General features: G+C 41.0%; 2 protein-coding genes across 2 annotated transcripts; one reads left to right on the top strand and one right to left on the bottom strand.

Annotated features, from left to right (window-relative positions):
- Positions 1-13,483: 13,483 nt before the first annotated feature.
- On the bottom strand, positions 13,484-21,023 carry LOC311181613 (torsin-1A-interacting protein 2-like; the record flags this gene model as incomplete). Its single annotated transcript, XM_084250059.1, has 4 exons — positions 13,484-14,250; positions 16,213-16,311; positions 18,602-19,099; positions 20,990-21,023. 4 exons carry the CDS (start codon positions 21,021-21,023, stop codon positions 13,484-13,486), a joined length of 1,398 nt encoding a protein of 465 aa, XP_084106185.1.
- Positions 21,024-22,625: 1,602 nt separating this feature from the next.
- On the top strand, positions 22,626-23,180 carry LOC311181101 (large ribosomal subunit protein uL22-like; the record flags this gene model as incomplete). The annotated part of the gene is made up of 1 exon (XM_084249336.1): positions 22,626-23,180. The coding sequence occupies one exon, from the start codon at positions 22,626-22,628 to the stop codon at positions 23,178-23,180; it is 555 nt and encodes a 184-aa protein (XP_084105462.1).
- Between the last annotated feature and the right edge of the window lie 670 nt (positions 23,181-23,850).

Here is a 23,850-nt window from a genome sequence, read left to right as displayed (position 1 = left end):
TCCATTGCCCCAACCCCAGTCTCTAAGTGCGCTTCCACCAGCCCAAGTCCCGTTCCCACGTCCCACTTATACCTCAGTTGTGGCCTTATGCTATTTCAGTGAATGCATCTGCTGAGAGTCCCAGTTGTCTCTGCTGTAAAGGATTGCAGCCTCCGTCTAGGAGCACACCTACCCCCTCCCCTTCCCCTGTCACTGAGTGCTGCAGAGGCAGGCAGGGCAGGCAAGGAGCTGGCCCAGAATGTTGATTTTGCATTTTAGGGAGGGCAGGGTGCCACTGGGGGAGGAAGAGAGAATTCACTACAGCTTTTGCTTCATCCTGTGGGGCACCTGTCACCTTGTATTGTGCTCTATGATTAGGACACTGCGGGGTTGGGAATCAGCAGACCTTGGTCACACTTTGGGTCACTCCTTAGCTCTAGGAACTTCCACTTAATCTTCTCTGAAGGCTTCGTTTTCACCAAGGAAATGAGACCTCCTGGGATGGACATAAGGACCCTTGAGAACTCCCCAAAGCCTGGACTTCCTGAGAGATTGGGCAGCCACTGTCTGTGTCTCTGTGTCCTAACCCTGACAGGAGCTGGCTGCACTCGCCAGCAGTCCCATCCTGTGTGCAGGGGTGTGTGTTGAGAGGTGAGGGATTAGCAGACAAACTATTTTAGTTGTCAGTGAAAAGCAAACATGTTTGTCTGACCCTGCTACAGAGTGACCTCAAGGGGTCACATTCCTCTTGTCCCAGGAGACAATTCTAGGTGGAGGTAATAAGATCTCCCTTCCAGGCCAGAGGGATCCACTAGGACAGGTGTATTAACTGAGTCCTTCCCACTGCTGGCCCTGACTAGGCCAAGCACCTTGACATGAACAGCTGGGCTGGCAGTTGTCCTTGCTTCCTGACCAACCCCAGGGCCTTGCTGCTCTGGAATTCCACATCCACTAACTACAACAGTGGCTGCCCCTCTTCACCAAGAAATAACCATGTCCTCTTAATCTCCTGCGTTTGAGAAACCAAGACAACCCTGTTAACTCTCACCCTCTCTCGCCCCTGACCTATGAAGATCACTGAGTACAAAGCATCTATGCAGTCCAGCTCTTCCTCTAGCTTCCCCAGCTTACATCCTGTCACCCCACAAAACAAACTCTGGGTCTGGGACATTGTGGAGTTGGTGAGCCACGGTTCCCCCACACATTGCTAAGGGTGCAGGGTCAAGCTTGCCTGCCTGCCTGTTGCTGTGCTGGCCTAATCCGCAGGAGAGGAAGCTCGCCCCACTCAACTGTGCTGCACTTTTCCGTGGAGTCTGACCTCGGGGACACTATCTGGACACTTCAAACTGCACTCTAAACAAGAAGACAAGGGTAGGCCAGGAGCACCCTGTCCTAACCAACCTCTGTCTCCATCCCCACGTCACTGTTCCTGCTACGGATCTCATATCCTGCATCTTTGATAACTTGGAGTCACAAGTGAATGTCATAATAAACGAGGAATTTGAAATAGAAATCCCACAGGGTCCTCCATTCTTCACCTGGGCATGGGGCAGCAGGGTGTGTTTAAGGAGGAGTGCTCCTTCTCCACACCCAGAATGTCCATGTTCAGCACCAAACTCTACCACCCCTTTCACAACAACAAACCTTCATCAGGTTACCCAACCCACCGGTCCCTGCTTCCTGTGCCTCAGTCAGAGCTCACCCTAGGGAGAGGTGGTGTTTGTTGGAGTGGGGACTTGAGGTGTAGTTGCTACTATTCCCTGAAGTAGCAGCAGCCCTGCTGACAATGGGGACCCTCTCTGGGGAGCAACTCAGGTATCCCCCATCCCACCCCATCTTCCCTTTCTTGTGGTTTCCCCATCTGTAGTGCTGGGTTAAATCACCAACTCGCTGAAGAGACCCAGAGTGTCACACACCAGCCCTTGCATGTTGGGAAGAGAAGAAAGTTTGGAGGCCAGATTGTCAGCTCAGCTGTCAGCAGCGACTACACAGACAAGAGAGGTGTGGAGTGAGGACCTGAGGACAAGGAAACAGTGCTGTGTGTGAAAGAGAATTCAGGGAGGGTGAGGGTGAGGGTGCGTTTGTGTGGGTGTTCATGAATGTGAGAGAGAGAGAGATGTTCTCTTCCTCCCCTCAGGGCCATGGGAACCCTGGCCAGCTGTGGCCTGCCCTGAGCAATCCAGCACCAAGGCCTCTCTCCAGGAGGGCGACAGTTATCCTCTGGGAACAGAAAGCTTGAGACAGATCTCATAACTGACCCACTCCACGCTCAAGCCATTTCCTCCACCCTGACCCCCAACAGTGACCCATCCCCACCACACCCCTGCCTCTTGCTGGTTACCCAGGGAGGCAGGACTTCGCACCTCTGCACAGCCTCAGGCACTGTGGTGGGGTCATGGAGCCCAGATCTTCTGGTAGCACCTGAACTCCCTCAGCCTCAGTCCTCCACCGCAGGTCTTCTGCACTATCCAGGCCTAGAAGGGCAGGGAGAGGACAGCAGAAGCTCTGGTAAAGATCACAGCTCCTTACACTATGTAAAGTAAGTCAGAAGGAAAAAGATACCACAGGATTTTACTCATGTGCAGGACAGTGAAACAAAGCAAACAAACAAAACAAAACATGAACAAACCTTTAGCATCTGACAACAAAATGGTGGTTATCAGTGGGGCAAGGAGTGAGAAAGGGGAGGAGCCGGTAGAGGACTCAGCTGGATGGTGGTAGATGGAAACCAGACCTGTGGTGGTAGGTGTGGTGACAGTTGTCAAGGTGAGAAGCTGTACTTTGGGAACTTAAACAATCTTATGTCATCTCAACTAAAAATTTAAGAAAAGTTAAAACTCTAGGTATCTCACAGCCAACAATAACCATATTGTCCTAAAACTTGGAATATACTGATGCATGTTTACATGTTGTATAGGACCTCAGGGACGTGTAGTTACAGTTAACACTACACCTCGCTCGGCATATTGCAGGCCACCAAATATAAGAGCACAGGCCACCACCCAATCCCCATGGGTCTCTCTGACAAGCACATGTCCCAGACCTGTGAGGATGGCCAGCCCTGCTCCTACCCTTGTCAGCCTGGTCCACAATCTTTGTTTGGCCACACTCTCCACCTTAGTGTCCATCCCCAATGCCATCCTTCCTGCTCACATGGCAGCTCCCTCTCAAGAGCCAAGTATTCCACTGGCTCTTGAAAGTCATTGCTTACACCTCAGGCTTCTGGGCACCCCACAGCATGCCTACGTATACCCAGCACACCACACCCTTCAGACCCTGGTCTTCCAAACTCAGCTGGTGTCATTCTGGGTAGAGCAGGAATTGGGAAGGAAGAGTCCCTGAGTCACGAAGACTTTCTCCCTGTGACCTAATGCCCAGCAGACCCAGCCATCTAGTCGGGTTGTCAGAGGTGGCGTTTTATATAAGACTTCAGTTTGAGCCCTGACACCACCACTTAATGTGTGACTTTAGGCAACTTTCTGGCTCTGTCTGTGTCTCAGTTTGCCCCTCTGCAAAACTGTAACACCTAGCTTATCCCATTGCTGTGACAATTCACTGAGCCTGATAGACATGGAGGCCACTGTCATTTAGTAGCGTTTGCACGAATCTGAGATCAGGAAGCAGAGGGTGAGAGGCTCCTCTTGCTTCCATCTTACCTCGTCTTTACTCTCTCCCCAGCCCTTCCTAAGCTCCTCCTGCTCCACACCTGAACATGTCCGCATTGTCAGGACCACCTCTCTGCTCAAGACAGCCTCTCTCCCCATTTGGAATCTCACCCCCATCCAAAGACTGACCATGACTCTTGGAGGGGCCAAGGCTCCCATCAACCTAGGACTGCATTTTTTTTTTTTCTGAAAAAAAATTTTTTTAAAGATTTATTTATTTATACCAGCAGTGGGTACAGTCTGAAGCACGGGAGGGTGAGAGGATTCACCAGAGCCAGAGCGGGAAGCAGAACAGGCAGACTGACGAAATACACTGCTGAGGGGAGCAGTGGGCGCGGCAGGAGAGGTCTGTCGCACCTTGTGGGACACTTGCTGGCCAGCCGGGGATTGAACCGGTGCTGCAGAGGCTGCAGGCTCAACCACTGCACCACTAGGGAGGCCCTAGGACTGCATTTTTAGCTCACATTTGACCAATAAACCGAACTCATGCAGAAGAGTCTTCCTATTCACCTTGGCTCTGTGCTTATTTCACTGGATTCCAAGTTCAAGACTGGGTTTGAAAGTCAGAAGGGGCCCAGAGCACCCCCAGTGCTTCCTCTTGAGCCTGGAATCCCCAGACTTGTCCACCCCTATCTCTGCTGGACTTCACTTAGAAAGCTAAACAGTCTGGCTTCCCTGCTGCCAGGCCTGCAGAGTGGAGTCTGAGTTTCAGGGGGTAGGTGGGAGTGGGAGGGAGGTGAGGAGGCGGGTGACAGCTGTCTGGCAAGGAGGGGTGGGGATGTGCTTCTGCAGGACTCCATCTGCACCTTCAGAGTTAAGGCAAAAGAGGGTCAAGCGCAGGACAGGCCCTGCCACATCCCTATTGCTCTTCCAGAGCTGATGCTGGGACCTGCATCACTCTGTCTGTATCCTCCTCCCTCAGGGCCTGCCTGTATCCACAAAGAACAAAGAGAAACAATGGCAGGGCCCTGGGGGCCTCCGGGGCTCCATTTCCCCATTATACGACCACTTACACCTCCTCTTTTCATTATATGTAAACTAAGAAATGAAACCAAAGTTCTTGTCTTTATTCAGATGGACTCTGCTGTGCCCCCTCTGCTGTCTTTGTCACACAACTATCTGTGTGTTGTTAGCAAGGTCTGAGCATGAGTCTAAGTTTTTGGAGGAATGGGGTGTCCACAGACTTCTTTCCACTTAAAGATGAACAACTCAACTGGTCAGGAGACCAAAATCTGGGAAGTAAGTTTCTGGGGTCCAATTCTGCCAGTTGTGAGAAAGAATATAAAAAATTCCCATGTCCCCTCCTTGGAGGCAGCTCGCCAAGCGCCACCCACCAACCTCCCGCACCATCTGCTTTTCTCTCCCCTGGGCACTGCAGTGGGTGCTGGGGGCACAGTCTCCACTGGAGCAGTTGATGGTACCTTGGCTGCCCCCGCTTACCCCTTCTCTTAAAGGGCTTATAGGGGACTTTGTAGATGGGAGGAGATAAAACCGTAAGTGTACTCCCTTACTGTCTGTTCTAGATCTAACTAAACATCTCAAGGTTAAATAGAAGCCTGACCTCCTCTCAAAGTCCTCAGAAATCTTCCCCTCGAACACCCAAAGAGGGGCCTCCCTGATGGCACAAGGGGTTAAGAAGCAGCACTATGAAGTTACCCACGGCCACTGCAGCACAAGTTCGATCCCTGGCGAGGGAGGTGACCCACATGGTGCAGCAGACCTCTCCTGACTTGCTCAGTGCTCCCCTCAGCAGTGTATTATGGTCAGTCTGCCTGTTCTGCTCCCCACTCTGTCTCTGGTGAATCCTCTCATCCCCCGCACCTCTGGCGTGTTGTACGGGCCAGTTCTTGAATGCATAAATAAATAAATCTTTAAAAAACATTCAAAGAACAAGACTTTCTCAAGACCATCAGCTTCCATGGTTACCCAGGACAACAGCATAGTTGGGGAGACCACAACTCAAATGCCAGGGAGAGGTCTGTAACTCTTCCCCATGCAGGACGTTACCTCCTTCCTAATCTCTGAAAGGCAAGATCATTGAAAGCAACTGTGTGCATGTCATGAAAAACTCAACATTCACCACGTCTGTGAAATTACTGTTCGAGAACATACTCAAAATACATCCATCGTGAATATCCTTAAGGATAATATTTTCTGCATATTAACCCATGTGTTTAGCAGCCCTGTACCCGTTCCTGAGCTGAAATTTAGGAGATGAACATCCAGCCTGGACTCCTGCCCCAATAAAGGCTGAAGTCACCCCTCTCTCCAGAAAACAGCCCCTGGCAATCCCAGGAGAGCCTACTTCCCCAGGGTGGCTGGTTGCAAAAGGCTTTGCCCAGGGCTCCTAGGAACCATGCCCCACTCCCACATCTTCTCTACCCTGCCACCACCACCCCCTACACACACACACACACACACACACACACCACACACACACACACACACACACCCCTCCACCACCAGGAAGGAGCCCCAGCCACAGCCATGGTTGGAGGAAAGGTGAGGCAGCCATCTTCCCCAAGCTCAATGGCCCCCATGCCAGCTCTACCCAGTGGGTTGGCAGTTCTGGCTTCACAGGGGGACTATGCAGAAGCTGGCAGCTGGCTGCACTGGGCATCTGCACTTCCCCTCCAGGTATCAACATACGATGCCATGGCTCCCAGCCCTGGTTACAGGCCCTGAGCCCCTGAAGGAGCAGAACACAAGGGCTCCAGTGCTGTCCTGTGGTCTGAGCCATGTCTTGACAGAAACTTCTGGGTTTTGCTGCAGACCAGAGTTTTCTACCCATTGGGAATTAATTACATCCCAATTCCGAGCAGGCCCACTCCCCTGAGGAAATTTGCGTTCTGGGTGTGATTCAGCATCTTGAAATTAAAGCAAAGACCTGGGACTCCACACAAAGTCCTCTGGTTCCTTCCCTCCAGACGTATAGGGTGCAGGAATGGATCCAGAATCATCATCAGATTTCAAAACCCAAACTCCCCTCCCACATACTGAGGGTCTCACCAGCCCTCTTGCCCTCTCTTTACTCTACCTTCCTCCCACCCTACCCAAACCCCAGTTACCCCAGCTAAGGAGGAGTGGTGACAGCAAATGAAAAAGAGACCAACAGAGAAAAACTAAGAATTGAGAATTTTAAATAAGGAATAAAAGTGGCAATATATCAGATGGGCCTGTAAGAAACACTGAAAGGACACATTAAAAACTAGTCAAGGGCCTCCCTGATGGCACAAGGGATTAAGTCTCAGCACTAACGAGCTGTCAGCAGCCACTGCAGCATGAGTTCGATCCCTGGCCAGGGTACTAATGGCGCAGCAGACCCCTCCTGTCTTGCCCGCTGCTCCCCTCAGCAGTGTATTTCCGTGGATCTGCCTGTTCTGCTCCCCACTCTGTCTCAGTGAATTGTCTCTCCCCCTGCACCTCTGGCTTATATTCCTTCTCTTGTATGAATACATAAATCTTAAAAAATAATAATAAACTAATCAAAATGGGATTTTACAGTGTGTGGGGTGGGGGAATTAGATTGCACCCAATTCTAAATACAGCACAGGCAAGTGGGAATTTACAACCAAGAATCAGGGTGAGAGGATGGAAAATTACTAAGAGGAGACATTGGGTTGGGGGAGTTCTGACTAACCCCACTTACTAGGATTCTTGCTGCAGACAGACCAGGTGATCAGACCATGGGGGGCTGCTGAAGGATAAGAAACCAGATCAGATATTGAGGGTGGAAGGTTCTGGTTAAACTGACTTAGCAGGGTTCTTCCTAAAACTGGATTTTACCCAAAAAGTGCATAGATGAGCCCAGGAAGAGATTTAGGAGCCCAACTAAATTTTGGTCAAGCAAAGAATATGTAATTTTCTGTATCAAACACCCCATGACACAGAGTGCATCTTCAGACTTGATACCATTTTTACTGTATACTATTTAAAATTATAATTCCTACAGTAACCAAATCACAGCACCTCTCTTCCTGATTAATCACTTTGCAGTACAGAGGCCTGCCTGTTCCAGTGTATTTAGAGAAGCATGTAACATCCTCTAGTGGTGAGTCTTAGTATTTAAAAAATCACGTTGCAGCCACCCTACTGTGGATTTTTGGACGAATATTGGGAAATTCTATGTTCTTCTGCTTGGTTTACCCTTTGACATTAGATTATTAAACTGAAAGCTCATTAAGATTTCCTGTCTCCTGAGAGTTCCTATTTCTCTAAACTGCAAGAACAAACCTGACAGATTTTCAAAATTGAATTCAGATTTAGGGAAAAAACTATTCTATAAAATGTCAACAGATCCATGGTTTTCAGTTGGGAACAGTGACAGCAAAAAGCTGGGAGAAGGATGGATGTGGGGCTGGGATTTGTATTCAGACACTTCTGTTCTCCAATTCTAGTTTCCCCGAAAGGCAGAATATCTTAACATACCCCAGCCTCTCTGACTCCTACACTTAAGAAACACATTCCCGATCGACACATCCCATGTCAGGAGCAATTCCCTGGTTCTACTTACAACCCATTTCTCTCCTACTCAAGAAAGTCTCATTAAGCAGAAACAGCAGACAAAAGATTAAATAAATGAGGACTGTGGTCCATTCTAAGCAGCATCTGCACTGTATCATTCTACCGATGGCGGGTGCCACGGGCAAGCAGGGGGCCTCCCCAGGGTCCTTTGGCTCTTGAACTTATTACCAAATAAGTAGTATTTCCCCCCACCATTAATGACTGCATGCCGACTCGTATAAACTTGCTACTTTGGGAACTTTATTTTTTTTAAAGATTTTTTTTTATTTATACAAGAACCGGGGTACAGGCCAGAGGTGTGGGAGGGTGAGAGGATTCACCAGAGACAGAGTGGGGAGCAGAACAGGCAGACTGACGAAATACACTGCTGAGGGTAGCAGCGGGCGAGACAGGAGAGGTCTGCCGTGCCATGTGGGTTGCTCTGAGGCCGGCAGGGATGGAACAGGCACTACAGAGGCTGCGGACAGCTTCACAGTGCTGCGCTCAACCGCCTGCGCCACCAGGGAGGCCCTATTTTGGGAACTTTAATCAAGAATCAGTCAACGGAGAAAAATTAAAATTTATTTTGATTAATAACCAGACAACTAATTTAAATGAAGCATTCTTCAACATTCATAACAAATGCAAAAGTAATCGTTGTTACATAAGGGAGAAGGGGAGTGCCAAGAAATTTGACATTAACACCAGCAAAGTCCATTTATTTTTTGTTAAGTGAAAAAAGCAAAAAGAGGTTGTGTCTCAAAGTCAATGTGCTGCTTCTCTTTCGACAGGAATGACAGATTTAAATCTCTTGTAATCTGGTTAATTGGGAGCAGGTGCTAGCAGCTTTACGTAGATTACATTGAAGCCCAGTTTGGGCACCAGGAGAACGAAGGCTTCAAGGGGTGACCTAACTTCTTTTTGCCAACTCTACCTAACTGCTCAGCTGCTGCTGCCCAAGTCCAAAGCTCTTCGTGAAGGGAAAATTTAGTTTAGGAGCCTCAGTAAAGAAAAATGGGAGATCAGGTCCCAAAAAAGGAGCCAATCTATGGATTTCCCCCCCCCCAAATTGTTAATTCAGGTAAAGTAGGTTTAACCTCTTTGAATCTGTATCTATAACCAGGGGTTATAGGTTCAAACCTCTATAGATGTATACTTACACACCCTGCCTACCACCTATGCCCCAACAATCCTCCGCTATGTTCCAGTGGGCTTTTTAAAGACATCAAAACAAGCTGAAACGGGCATCCCCTGTGGCACAGAGGGTTGAGCACAGCTCTGTGAAGCTGTCCGCAGCCTCTGCAGCGCGGGTTCGATTTCAGGCTGGCCAGGGAGAGTCCCACATGGCGAGGCACATCTCTCCTGTTTTGCCTGCTGCTCCCCTCAGCAGTGTCTTCGGTCAGTCTGCCTGTTCTGCTCCTCACTCTGTCTCTGGTGAATCCTCTCACCCTCCCACACCTCTGGCCTATACCCCAGCTATTGTATAAATAATAAATAAATCTTTAAAAAAAAAAAAAAGCTGAAATGGAAATGAAATGGAAAGGCACTGAAGACTAAATTATGTATATCTTTATAGAGTATTTAGATTTGGAAATACTGGTTGTGTTCTCAGGCTACTTGGATGAGGTTAGCACTTCACAACCTAATACCTAGAAGCTGACATAAAGAGGAATAAGGCATAGTTTAAAGCCATGTGAAGAAACTGGATATGTTAATTTTATTTAGTTCTCTCTGGAATTGGCAAATCTTCTTTGCAAATATATTATTCACAGCAAGTATTTGTAGTATTTTATTGTCTCATATACACTGTTGGAACAATTTTAAAGTAATTTTATCTTAACTCTATGGATTATGATAAAGTGATCTATAATCATTAATAATATTCACATTGCAAAGACAATACTACCATTGAGTGATGAGTTCAAGGTACTTTAATTCCGAAAAAAACAAGCCCGGCATGATTTTTCAACAAATCTTAGAATGAAATATATTATGCTCAGATTGAACAAAGTATTAAAATGAAGATTGATATATAATGACATATTCAACTTGCAAAAGATGAAAAACTGCTTCAAGTATCTTAAGGGTCTTACAAAGATGTAATGATTTATTTTTATGATTTTATCAAATGATAAAAGAAAAAGGTTTCCTGTTGCTATCTGAATGTACTTCTCCACAAAAAAGCTGGAAATAACCCTTTATATCCCATTAAATGGTAACCCTAACTGGATGTAATAATTATGTTTTCCACTTAACATTTAGTTTTTGAAGAAACATACATCTATATATGCTGCATAAAGATTTGGTCAGATATGCAAATACAGTCCTGGAGGACACCTTGCTAAATTATTATCACTTATTTTTTTTTAAAGATTTATTTTTTGTTTATTTATACCTACAAGAACTGGGATGTAAGCCAGAGGTGTGGGGGGGGGGGTGAAAGGACTCACCAGAGACAGAGTGGGGAGCAGAACAGGCAGATTTACTGATATACATTGCTGAGAGGAGCAGCGGGTGAGACAGGTAAGGTCTGCTGTGCCATATGGGCTACCTCCCTGGCCGGGGATTGAACTCGTGCAGCAGTGGCTGTCCATAGCTTGATAGAGTTGAGACTTAAACCCCTATGTCACCAAGGAGGCCCCAATTATTATCACTTTTAACATGTCATGTCATGTTATATTTGAACATTAATTCTTACTATGCTTTCTGCCTTTAACAGTAGAAATCAAACTATTACAAACTGTGAAAAGATCAAAACCACCTCAGCAAATAAACTATTAGAATGATGAAAGATAAACTACAAAATTTAGAAACTTGAAAAATATAAAAAAATAGAAACAAATAGAAATTAAACTAAGAGTACATTAGATAATTGATATTATTTGTACATATTAAAAATATAGTTTTATGCTTTAAAAATAATCATTTTATTCATAAGGAGATTCAGAGCTAGTACACTGCTTTTTAAAATGATTTTTGAAAGAGTGGACAGAAAACTCACAATAGTTTTAGTTGATTGCACTAATATATGGAAGAAGGTGTTTTTAAACAAACACTAAACATTTTTAGAAATTGACTTTTTGGTGATTTTCTAACCTATATTAAAAGGAAATGATGAAAAATCATACACAACTGAATGGACAAAGAAGAATCTTTGTTTCAGCTATGGTCTGAGTTGCTGACAGATTCACCATGCACGCCATCACAGTGGGTCATTACAGGTGTGAGGTAGCACAGTCAGCAGGCCAGCATAAGCTCTACAAGGCACCATTGGTTTTGTGTGATATAATGCTAGCATCTGAGATCTAAAAATACAGCAAGATTCCAATATAGTATACAGATTTTTCTTCAGTTTCCTCTGATTTTATCAAGCCAATGCTTGATATATTCACCATGCTGTAATATTTTATTCAGGCAGGGCCTTTTCCACCAATATAGTGGAAGATTCCTATACAAAACTCCAAATGAAAATAGTTCCTTTAGGTCTGCCCCTACACAGAAATGCGTGTTACTTAAGGCCTTGGTTAGAATAGATATATGTGGTTTTCCTGTGACAAAAATTTACAAATAGATTCCTCCCCCTTGTCTTTGGGATCTCTTCTTATGTATCAATAAAGATCCCTACATAGTCTTAGTGCACAGATATAAATATCTGCATCATAAATGGATGTTTATCTACCTATACACACACTCCCCCTTTGTCTCCCTCCCTCTCTTTCTCCCACCCCACACACATGGGGTGTGCTCCTCTCTGCTTTCACAGAAGCAGAGAGGTCAGAACCTAGTTGAAATATTCCAGAATCATGGTGATAGTTCCTAAGTGTGTCATATAATGAACTGACCCTTCATAGATCAAGATCAAGATCATTTCACCAGCATTTTGCTTTCAGAGTTGAAACACAAATCAACAACTACTATTTGCACAAATACTGCCCTCAGTATTTCCTACAATTACAGAACATGGTCCAGCAATAGCGCCCATTGTAACCTGGAAAGATATACCCTATTTCTGCTTCTGCTTACTAAGTATAACATCTCTTGCATTTCTCTAACTCAACAGTACTTAGAAGTAGCTGATCAAGAAGTTGCAGTATATAATGTTACATCACTGCATGACAAGTAAACAGTTTGGTAAAGTTATGCCAATTCAGAAAATCTGCTATTCAACTGGTTTTTAAAATCTATTCTACCTAAAGGTCATTCAAATGCTCATCCTTGACAATTATGAAATTCTAATCAGGGAGACAAAAATAATGATTAATAGAAAATGTTAATAAGCATCAGAAATATGCTAATAAATACTAGTTGATACATTCTGCTATTCTTTTGTAGGTTTTTGTCTAAATAGCTTGTCTATACAATAAACCAACCTCTCATTCTCCTACTCTTGAGTTTTCATATTCATTTTCCCCTACCCATTTCTTAAAATAACATAATAAATCATTATAAATATCTCTAACTTGGTTTTTTCACTTAATTGGTGGTTTTCAAGCTTATCAATGGACTCTTTGTTCTAATTAAATCTTTCAGAGAATCCCAATATTTACATTAAACAGTCAAAAGCAGAGTGCTCTGAGACAAAGGGAAGATTTCTGCTTAAAAATCACTACTCTAGGTCATTCAAGAAACTGAAGTAAAATACATTCAATTGGAATTCTTCATTTTCAATAATTATAAACAATTTCCCCAAGGTTTCCAACTTTAGAGAACATCTTTTGAATACAGCAGCTTTTATCTCAGTTGGTTAACGGAATAAAAGCACAGTGCCTTAACATCTAGCATTTTAGGTAAGTATTTGAATTCTTACTTTTTTGTACTATTCAAAAGTGCAAATCACTATAGGATGTAATCCCTCAACTAGGTTATTAAAACAAGTTTAAAAGTTTACACATGACAGAAACATTTTCTAAAAAATGATCAGTTTCATAATTGTAATTGCTTTAGTTGGTATCCAAACTCCACAAAAAGGCTCTAGAGTCTCAAAAAAACAGAAATCATTCTATAGTTATTCTGAAACTATCATCATCTTCCTGTGTAATAATTCTGTTTCTATACTTTGGATTAAAAAAAAAATTCCTCAGTTATAGACCACATTATATCTCAAAACCTGGTTTGCTTGAAAGGCAAGGAAAGAAAGTCAGGTCAACTTTTAGCTTTGTCAAGCTTAGATTAGAAAAACTGCAAAGAAGTAAAAAATGAAAAAGCTGTTTCTAAAATAATCTCATTTGTGTTTTACAAAGGCGGTTTTCCTCCCATCCATCAACCTCCTAGGACATATGTGAAAGGCTTTAAACTAACTTTTTAGTAAACCATGCCCTCTGGCAGTGACTCTGTGCTTAGCTGTCGGGAAGGCGGCACCCCTTCTCTTCTATGTCCTCCACTGGCTGGACAGGCAGCACCAGGTGTGAAATGCGGCTCCACAGCCCACTCAATTTGTCTGAATCCATGTGGTTGAAGGAGCTGGCAGTGTTGGAGTTGGTAAACCTGCCCCAGAGTAAATCTCTCACTTTTTCTTCAGTTTCCCTTGGGCCAACGCTTGCTTCTAATGTTTCCTCCTCTAGAAGAACAGTCAGGACCAGGGCCACATCTTTAAAGGCTGCATTCTCATGGTCACAGTATTTGTAGAAGATCAAGGTGGAGCCTGCAGGAAGGGATTCGAAGTGGTGTACCACGGCAGCCTTGCAGCCATTCTCAAATCCAGAGCTTAGCACCGTGTCAACTACAAGCTTGACCACGTCACTGTCCTGTGAGGCCCTTTCAGCTCCATCGATCCGAATGGCAGAGACTTTATGGAAAGAGGTGTAAGCATCCGCGACGTGGTAGCTCAAGCACTTAAGGGTCTCTCTTCCTTCTCGAGCTGCTGTAAATATGATGGTGGCTGGCTCCGCAGGGTTTGAGGCATTGAGGTGTTTTTGGAGAAACTTACGTCCTCTTTGCCACAAGAAGGAACTCTGGCCTGGATATTTATCCTTCAATTGGCTGAACTGAACCAAGAAAGCCTCCAAAGCTGGGTTTTTGGGTACTTGTTGGGCCGAAGAGAAATAGTAGCTATGAACATAATTTAGCAAAAAACAGGACACCACCAGAATGACAAAGGTGAAGGCTGTCAGAGAAAGACAAAATCATTTTACATAAGTCACAAATAAAATCGGAGATAAAATGAAATGAGGTAAAGATAGTGTCAGATTTTCATTGAATTGTAAATGGGGAAACCACTGCCTGCTCTCATCCCATCTGAAGATGCTTTGATAGCTCTTCCCCCAAATCTAGAAATCTCTCTGGCTTCTTTCAGGACTCCCAACTGGACTTGTGGTTTGCTTCTATCTTTAATTTTCTTTTATTCCCATAAAAATGCCTCTTATTGCTTACACAATAGAGGCTTAACTTTGGACCTACACACAAGGTCGCCAACACTGGATACAACTGTTTAATTTGTCTGATCTACTCTCACCACTAAGAGGCTGGTTCTATAAAATAACCAAATTCAACTTCAGAATTGTGGAACTTGTTGAGAAGCTCCAAAGGCAGGACTATAAGTGAGGAAACATCTTCCACCATAAAATATGTCTTTAGCAAGAGGTTCATTTCATGGGAGGGGCTCTGAAGGCTGGGTGGAAGTTGCCTTTAACTGTAAATTTCTCTTTGTAAGGATTTCTATCAGGAAGACCTAATCTTTCTCTCTTTAAGAGGGTGAAGGCAGAACTTAAATCTTCATTCCTTTGTATTCCCCAAAAACTCTCTAACTCAATGACTTCTTACTTCCACCAACCCTCCAGGTTTAGCTAAGCTATTTAAGATGACGTCTAAAGCCAAATGGGCAAGTTACTCAGTCATGCTGGGGTTCTATCATGTATACAGGAGGTACACCTGTTACTAAACTTCTGTATGTTTTTTTCTTAACAATAACAACTAAATGATAGATTTTTATGCTTGTGGTTTCTTTTGCCTAAATTCTTTTATGTTTTCTATTAAATCCTACACCTTTTCTTTAATTGCTTAGATTTAACTATATGAATATATAATATCTTTGTTAAAAGGTAAAAGCCAAGTTTATATATTAATTGCTGTAATGTTTGACGTGATTTAGGAATAAACTATCAGGATATTTTCTCCTTCTGAAAGTAATTGCTGCCTGTAACAGGTCATTTTTCCCTAATAGTCAAAATATAAAAATGCCACCTAAGAAGTTTAATGCTCTAGTCAAAAAGGTAGTTTAGTTCCTGGCTTATAAAAAGCCTTTCCTCCTGTGGGAATTTTCATTTTAGATAGCTCTTCTTTATTTGGACAAGATGGTCATCTTAAAGGAAAAACTTCTTTAAAGCAGAATGTAATAGGTACCATACTGTAAACCCCACTGTACCAATGATATTTTGTATGATTTGTGTTTCCCCCCAGCTTTATGGAATTAGAATTCACATAAAACTATAAAAAAATACAAAAACACTAATTTGAAGAGATATCTGTAACTCCCTATGTTAACTGCAGCATTATTTACAATAGCCAAAATGTGGAAACAACTTAAATAACCATCCACAGATGGATAAAAAGATGTGGTTTGTATACACAATGGAACACCACTCAGCTCTAAAAAAAAAAATGAAATTTTTGCCATTTGTGACAAGATGAATGAAACCTAGAGACTATTATACTAAGAGAAATAAGTCAAAAGGAGCAAGACAAATACCATGATTTCACTCATGTGGAAGATAAAGAAAAAAACAAAGGCAAGCTCTTAACTCATAAGAATAAATAGTGATTAGCAAGGGGAGGGGAAAAGGAGGGGAGTAATTGGGTAAAAGGAATCGATTACATGGTAGTGGGTGAAAACTAAACTTTTGGTAGTGATCAAAACGCAGTATATATGATGTTAGATTATAATGCCGTATACTGAAACTTATATAATGTTTTAAACCAATATTACTTCAATATAAAATTAAAGAAATAAAAAAGGAAGGAAATTAATCAATCCCAAGCAGGAAAAAAAATCTGCTAGTTTCCTAAGCATTTTTTTTTGAGGACATCTGAAAGTGAATCAATGCTGTAGTAAGACCAGTTTTGTTCTCACCATAGTGCCACAATTCCTTTTCATTCTTTCTTATGGTATCCTGTCCATTCTCTTTGTTTTCTTTTAATTTTGGTGTTTCTTGTTGATGACTTACAGCTTCTAGGAAGGAAAAAAGCATCATTTTTAGACTGCACTAATGAGAGTATATATACCTTTATACCTTTTACCAAATTTAAAAAAAAAGAGCATTTCTGTGCTTTTTAAAATTTTCTTTTATACAAAAAAAACTAATTTTTTCCCTATCTTTTCCTTAAGATACACTGTTACTTTTATTTTACTTAGAAGAATAAAATGAAGTGCTGTTGAATCCTCTCACCCCCCTCCCCACACACCTTTGGCCTATACCTCAGTACTTGTATAAATAAATAAATCTTAAAGAAAAAAAACCACAAAACACTCTTTTAAAATAAAATAAAATAAAGTGCTGTGAAATTCATAAAAGGATACTGTTGCTACATTTACAATTCCTCACAGATTCTTCTATCAGGACAAATAAATAAGCATTTTGATATTGCAACCAAGCTATCTAAAATGTGATTCAATTATTTTAAAAAATTAAGAAGGGATTTAAGAAATGTCAGCTGTGCACATGACTCAACATCACAGGGCAGTGATGCTTACTACAGCATGCACCTGTCTCACATGGCTCCTCAAGACCCCCCAGTATACAGATAACAGAGACACTGAGTTCAGAGACAGCAGAGGTTACTGTGCAGCTACAAAGCAAACTGGAAACTTACTGAAGGATATATATATACAGCAAGGACTACAAGATTAAGAAATTCATGAACTATTTAAAAATGGAGGTAAGGGGTGAAACACCGATCTTAAAATGTGTTAGTGAAAAGGAGGACAGTGCTTTCTAGCACACCAAGCTAAATCACTCTAGAGTGTAGATGAATACTTCAGCCCAGGTACCTCCTAATAGTGAAAGCAGAGCACAGCCCGTAACACTGGCAAAACAACTCAAATAGCACATTCTGTTAACATAGAGAAGTAAAATCAACTTCACCTTTATAGGTCATTTCACATCCCCAAACATATTTTTAGAATACATCATAGAATTTAAGGACTGATACGATCTTTAGAGATCACCTACTCCAGCCCACTACCCTTCAGTATAATGAGGAAATGTCCACGGATGTTAGCGCTTTTACCCATGGTCGCATAAAGAAATGTGGCCAAGTTGAGATTAGAAGGAGGCTTCTCATCTCCTACATTAGCTCATTACATTATATTACATTGCTTCATATACAAAAACTACATTTTTAAAACAATTACTTTCTTCCTCTACTCACTGAACCAGCATAATGACGAAATTCTGATGGCAGGTAATGGTCCCTACAAATCACATTCTTACATTTGAAGCTGCTTCTCTGTGCCAGGTGCCACAGAAACACAATGAATGAAGCAGAGTGTGTGTCCGGGCCGTCACTAAAGTACAGACAATTCTAACAATTAATGCGTGAAACCTGTATCTGAAATCAGTCACTGATTTAGAGTGAAACACAAATTTCTATTTCTTAGTCATCCTTGTTAAACAGAATGTCTTCATTTATACTCCTTTGCACTGGCAAACGGGCATTTCAGACTGAGTTCTTCAGAGCACTTAGAAAATACAAATCCTCATGCACAACAGAAGGTGAAGGCTAAAAGAGGCCATCAGGAGATCATCTTTTTTACTTCTTTATTCTACAAATAGGAAATGGAAGTACTAGTAGGTTAAGAGACTTAGCCCAAGGTCACCCAAGTTAGCAACTGATAGAACCACAACTGAAAAATGTCTATTGAATTCTAGTAAAGACCTTAGCAAAGGCAATGATTTCCTTCATAAAGGAAGAGAGCACAATTGTTCTCCTTAATATGCTAGTGGGTGAAATCAGATCTAAATTAACTATTTTGCTCAAAATTCTATAGAACTGAAATATGATTAAATTAAGGATCCTCTAACATTGTTAAAAGCACTGTAATATGTTGATTTTTAAATCTACTCATCACTTGAGTTATTCTGCATATAGCTTCCAAAAGAATAAAAAAATTTTAAATTATAAATCAGATTATGTTCATAAGAAATAAACAACTGTGGAGGTCAACTGTTTAAAAGACATGCCCCTTCTTTAATCATACTGCATGAATACAAACAGTACATAAATAGAAACACTTTTTGAAAATGCAGCTGATGTGTGGGAAGCAACTTGTAGTCTAGGAGATAAGATACCCAGAATTCTAATCTTAGCTTAGTCATATCTCTCTCACCCATGGGTATGGCCCAAAGGCCATAATCCTAGGAAGGGAAGAGAATTCTCTGAAAAGAAGGACCTCGACCCAAGTTGTGTTCTCAGTAACAGAGCAATTCAAGATGGCGCAGGAATCTGGTGGGTTCTCTCACCTGGTGCCAGCTGTCGCTTCCTTAGCGTGGCCTGGCTCTCCAATCCTGCACTGGGATGATCAGAATTCTGGACCTCGTGGGCAGGTGACTCCTCGGGAACTCTGGGTCTGTCACTCACTTCTTTAGGGAGGGCTGCAGAGCTGCTCCCCAAGTGTTCATCTGATCTCTCTCCCTTGTCATTTGGAGAATGGCAGGGTTCAGGATCCAAGTGTTCTTTAGCCAGACTTTCTGAAGCGAGGTGATGCCCTTGCTCTTCATCCTGAAAACTCTGGCTTTTTTCATGGTCTGTCTTATCCTCTGCATATTGCCCATTATTTGTTTCAGCTGGACTTTCTGTCTCTGCATTTCCTGGACCTATATTTTCTACATCTGGGTGGTCATCAGGAAGACCAGAGGCAGGGCTTGAGTCCTGAACTTCTTCAGCGGTACTTTCTGTGACTGTGATCTCCTGTGCCTGTGAATTTACTGATGACTCATTTTCCAAATCCTTTTGACAATCTAGTGAGATAAAAATTTATACTTTTTACTTCAATAAATTTCCCCTTTTTTGGTATTTTAACAAGGTCCCTGATTAATAATTATATAGAATGAATTGGTTTACAAGGTACTCCTCCTAAATTTATTTCTCTTGACTCCCACCTAAAGGTGACTAAAGTGAATTTATTATCATGTTAACAAATCCATCAAATAACACTAAAGTAAAACTATTTTGAATGATAGAACCAACTTTTGGTTATATTAATACATACTCTCCCCTAATGAAATGATGGATTTAGACAATGATCATGAATGGCAACTGAAACCATTATGCAAATGGTTGATGAGTAATTTTATAACGGGTGAACCCGAAGATCAATGAATGACAAATGCTGTACCCACTGATCAGGTTAACATCAAAAAAGAGGAAAACCAGACACCATTAACCTTCCAATTCAATACAATAGTAGTACCCTACACCACCTATGAAGTATTCTTGCCAAACAACTGAAACTGAAGCTGATCAAGCTTCTAGAGTTAACTACCAATTTCCAGGAAGTACAGGGATAAAAGTATGCATTAAAAATTATGTTTCAAGAATGAAATCAGCAAAATCCAGAATGTGGGACATCCCAAGACTATGTTTCTTGTATAAGGGCAAGAAGCAAAAATAAATGGCAAGAAAAAAAAAAAAAGGTGACTTATTAGAGACACATCAACTAAATGCAGAATGTGGGTCACACTGTTTATATCCAGTTTCGAGTAAACCAATCATTAAAGAAATATGAAAACTTGAATGCCAGGTTGATGAGACTAAAGCATCGACGGCATTTTTTTCATCTTTTAGGCATGATAAAGGTATTGTGATGTTTTTTAAAAAATGAATCCCTATCCTTTAGAGATAAGTAATCAAGTATTTATGGCTAAAATTATGTCTGGAATTTGCTTCAAGCCTAAACAATATGGGGGAAAGGAGAAATGGAGTATAGATGAAACAGCATTAGCCTTATATAGTCAGCAGATCAAGCTGTTTGTTGGGTAAATGGAATTCATATAATCTCTTTACTTTTATGTTTGAAATTTTCTGTAAGAAAACTTAAAAAAAAAAAGAGCAACCTATAAGAGAGATCGACTGAATGCAGTGTGTGGCCAACTATAAAGAAAACAAAAAGAGTGTTTGGCCAACTATAAGAGAAAACAATTATGAGGTAACTGGGGAGACGTGAATACTGACTAGGTATGTGATATTAAGGACTAACCCTTAATTTATTTTTATGTATGATAATGATGTTTTGGCTGTTTTTTAAAAATCTATCTTTAAAAGATGTAAACTATTTAGAAATAAAATGGTATGTCTCAGATTTGCATTTAAGTAATCTAAGGCAGGTAACAAGATCAGCATTATGTAGGTAATAGCTGAAGCTGGATACTGAGTACAAACAGGTTCATGACACTATTTTACTTTCATGTATTTTAAAATATAATTAATAAAATCTTAAACTAAGTATGCTTCTTCTCTTCTGAAAAATCTATTTCATATTTTCCCTATTTTATATTTGCTATGCAGAAACATATAAACAGGATGAAGAATCTAAATTCCTTTTTTGCTGTAATTGAAAGCTCCCCTCTAAATATAATCAGTTTAATTTTTTAAATGTAACTAAGGATTATGCACCATTTCCAACACTGTAAGTTCCTACTATTGAAGTCTCCAAAATATTAATCTTCCGCATAAATTAGGGCCTGTTATTATGGCAAACTTCAGTAAATATGAAAGAATAATCATAATCAACCAATTAATTAGCTTGTTTTACTTCAAAACATTAAATTTCAGTCATCAGAGACCATCTCTCTTAGCACAGCTCTAGTTTCCTACAGCACAAACCACAGTGCTGTACAAACTAGTCTTACCCTCTGGAGGATCCCTACGTTCTTTGTCGGTCATGTTTGGTTGGGTTCTGTCTCTTCCGACTTTGGGATACTTTTTGTTAGTGTCTGGTTTTCCTTATGAAGGTATCTTGTTTTCTTCTTGTCCCAAGTCCCAACAGACTCATGCTTCCCGTGGACCCCGGAAATAAGGCATAAGTACAGTGACTAAAATAAAATGAAAAAAATTAAATGACTTTTAATGCATACAAGAGAGAAATGCCAATTTCAGTTTTAATAGCTACATCTGCTTAGTTTTAGTAACATGTCTGCTCTAAAACTTTCTAGTGAAGAAAAAATGTTTTCTGGCATTTATAAGCATTATATTCCAAATTCTAAACTTTTACAAATAGAAAAAAACCCTCCAGATTATTAACCTGCATAGATGTCATAATCTCCTAATACATCCCCTGTGGCTGAAAGCATATAAAGTCAAGATTGAATGACCAGAATCTAAGAGAATTATCTTCAACATTGAAATAAAAAGTAACTAAGAGTAGAAATCTAAGTCACTGCTGAGGTCAAAACTGCAGGTTTCCTTTGTCTTCAGTTTCTGTCCCACAGATAGTTCCCAGAATTTGACTATTAGAAGCTTTCTCTTATCATTAACAGGTAACAATGCACAGGGAGAAGCAGCTACCTTGGATCAGGTGTAGGAAATACACATTTGGTTTTTTGTCATTATCTCAGTATTTTTGGGTAAAAGATGGAGACAGAGATCTCTTTATACAAAGGTCTTTTTATGGAATAAAAATCAGAAGTAATTTATAAGCAATGAAAACATAATTCTCATTTTTATAGTTAAATCTTTGTTAAAAGCACTAAATTACTTACTTACTTAATCTCAAACAGATAATAATCTGTAAAATGAATAAGGACTGCTATGGTTAAATATAAAAATGTATGTGAAAAGGTTTTGTCAAGCGATACATTTTTTGACCATCTAGTTGGGACACTAAAAAGATGACCTTTGTGTCATTCTCACAGCACTCTTTTGCAATCAAATTTTAATCCCAAATGCCTAGCAGTGCCTGTGTAGAGTGAGAACTTGGTATTTTAATTAAAAATGATGTGATTAAATGAGTACATGTATGAATGAGTACATAAGGAGTGTGCCCATTATAAACTGGAAGGGAAGGGAGGAATTAGAGACAGAACTCTCCTCTGCTTGTGTGAACACTTAGGAACATGCTTTAGACTGGGGGTGTCCTTGCATGCCCTTTTTCTTCAAACCCCTGGAATGAGATTTCCAGTTCTCCTTTTCATTGCCATCATGTTACAATTAGGGTTTCTCTCCTATCCTAGCTCATGCAGGGACAAAAAAGTCCCCCCTTTTTTTCAGATTTCTTTAAAAAAATTTTTTTTTTTCAGCCAGACCAAACCAAGAAAACAATGGAAAGTTTCCTAGGCACCAGTAACAAAATTTTAGAAAGCAAACAATGCTATTCACAGTAATTATAAGGTACCTCATAATGAAAACTAAAAGGTACCTAGTAATAAAACTGAGACAGAAGAACTTTAGAGTAGGGTGAATTTCATAGTATGCAAATTATATCTCAATACAGTTGGTTAAAAAAAAGACTTTAACTCTTCCCGTATGCAGCCTTAGTGATCTCTGAAAATGGTTTGCTACTCACTTGACCCAGAAAACCCTACAAAGTCATGCAAATCAAGAGGTTCAAATCTGCGTGTTCATTTTAAGAACACTCGTGAAACTGCCCAGGCCATCAAGGGTATGCATATCCGAAAAGCCACCAAGTATCTGAAGGATGTTACTCTACAGAAGCAATGCGTGCCATTCCGTCGTTACAATGGTGGCGTTGGCAGATGTGCCCAGGCCAAACAGTGGGGTTGGACGCAAGGTCGGTGGCCCAAAAAGAGTGCTGAATTTTTACTGCACATGCTTAAAAATGCAGAGAGTAATGCTGAACTTAAGGGTTTAGATGTAGATTCTCTGGTCATTGAGCACATCCAGGTGAACAAAGCCCCTAAGATGCGTCGCAGAACTTACAGAGCTCATGGTCGGATTAACCCATACATGAGCTCCCCCTGCCACATTGAGATGATCCTTACTGAAAAAGAGCAGATTGTTCCTAAACCAGAAGAGGAGGTGGCACAAAAGAAAAAGATATCGCAGAAGAAACCGAAGAAACAAAATCTTATGGCAAGGGAATAAGTTCAACGTAAAATAAAAGGAAGCAAAAGTAAAAAAAAAAAAAAGACTTTAGAGAGAAAAGTATAAAACTTTATTGAAAGACACTAAAAAGACATAGTAGAGAAATAAATCATGTGTATATCCAGTAAGACTGAAAACCAATGATGTTAAATCTTTCTAAATTGATCTATAAATTCACTGCAATTTAAAACAAAATCCCAAGGTAATTTTTTGATTGTTGTTTGTTTTTTATGGCATCGACAGCTGATCCTAAAATCCACAAAGAGCAACAAAAATTTTAAAGGTCAAGATAATTCTGAGATTATCTATTATATACATAATTATGATGATGGAAGGGGTATCTTTACCAGACATATCAAGACTTATCATGAACTTACAGTAATAAACAGGGCATTGGTGCAAGAACAGACAAACAATATTCAGCATAGAATTACAAAATATAAGCATCTATGTAAAGGAAAGTGTGTAAGTAATAAAGGGGAAAGAAAGGACTAATGAATAATCTGGGGACAACAGACTATTCAAATAACGGGATTTCTACTTCCTTCCTGATCCAAAAGTCAATTCCAGATTAAAGAGCAAAGTGCAAAGAGCAAATCTGAAACTTTCAGAAACAACACCAAATATTTTTCATAATTTTGAGTTTCTTTAAAAAGATGTAAAATAAACA

This window comes from Talpa europaea (genome assembly GCF_964194135.1).
Source record: "Talpa europaea genome assembly, chromosome: 12".
Lineage (NCBI taxonomy): Eukaryota > Metazoa > Chordata > Mammalia > Eulipotyphla > Talpidae > Talpa > Talpa europaea.
Note: the sequence above shows the minus strand (reverse complement) of the source record. Positions and strands in the feature narration are given on the sequence as shown.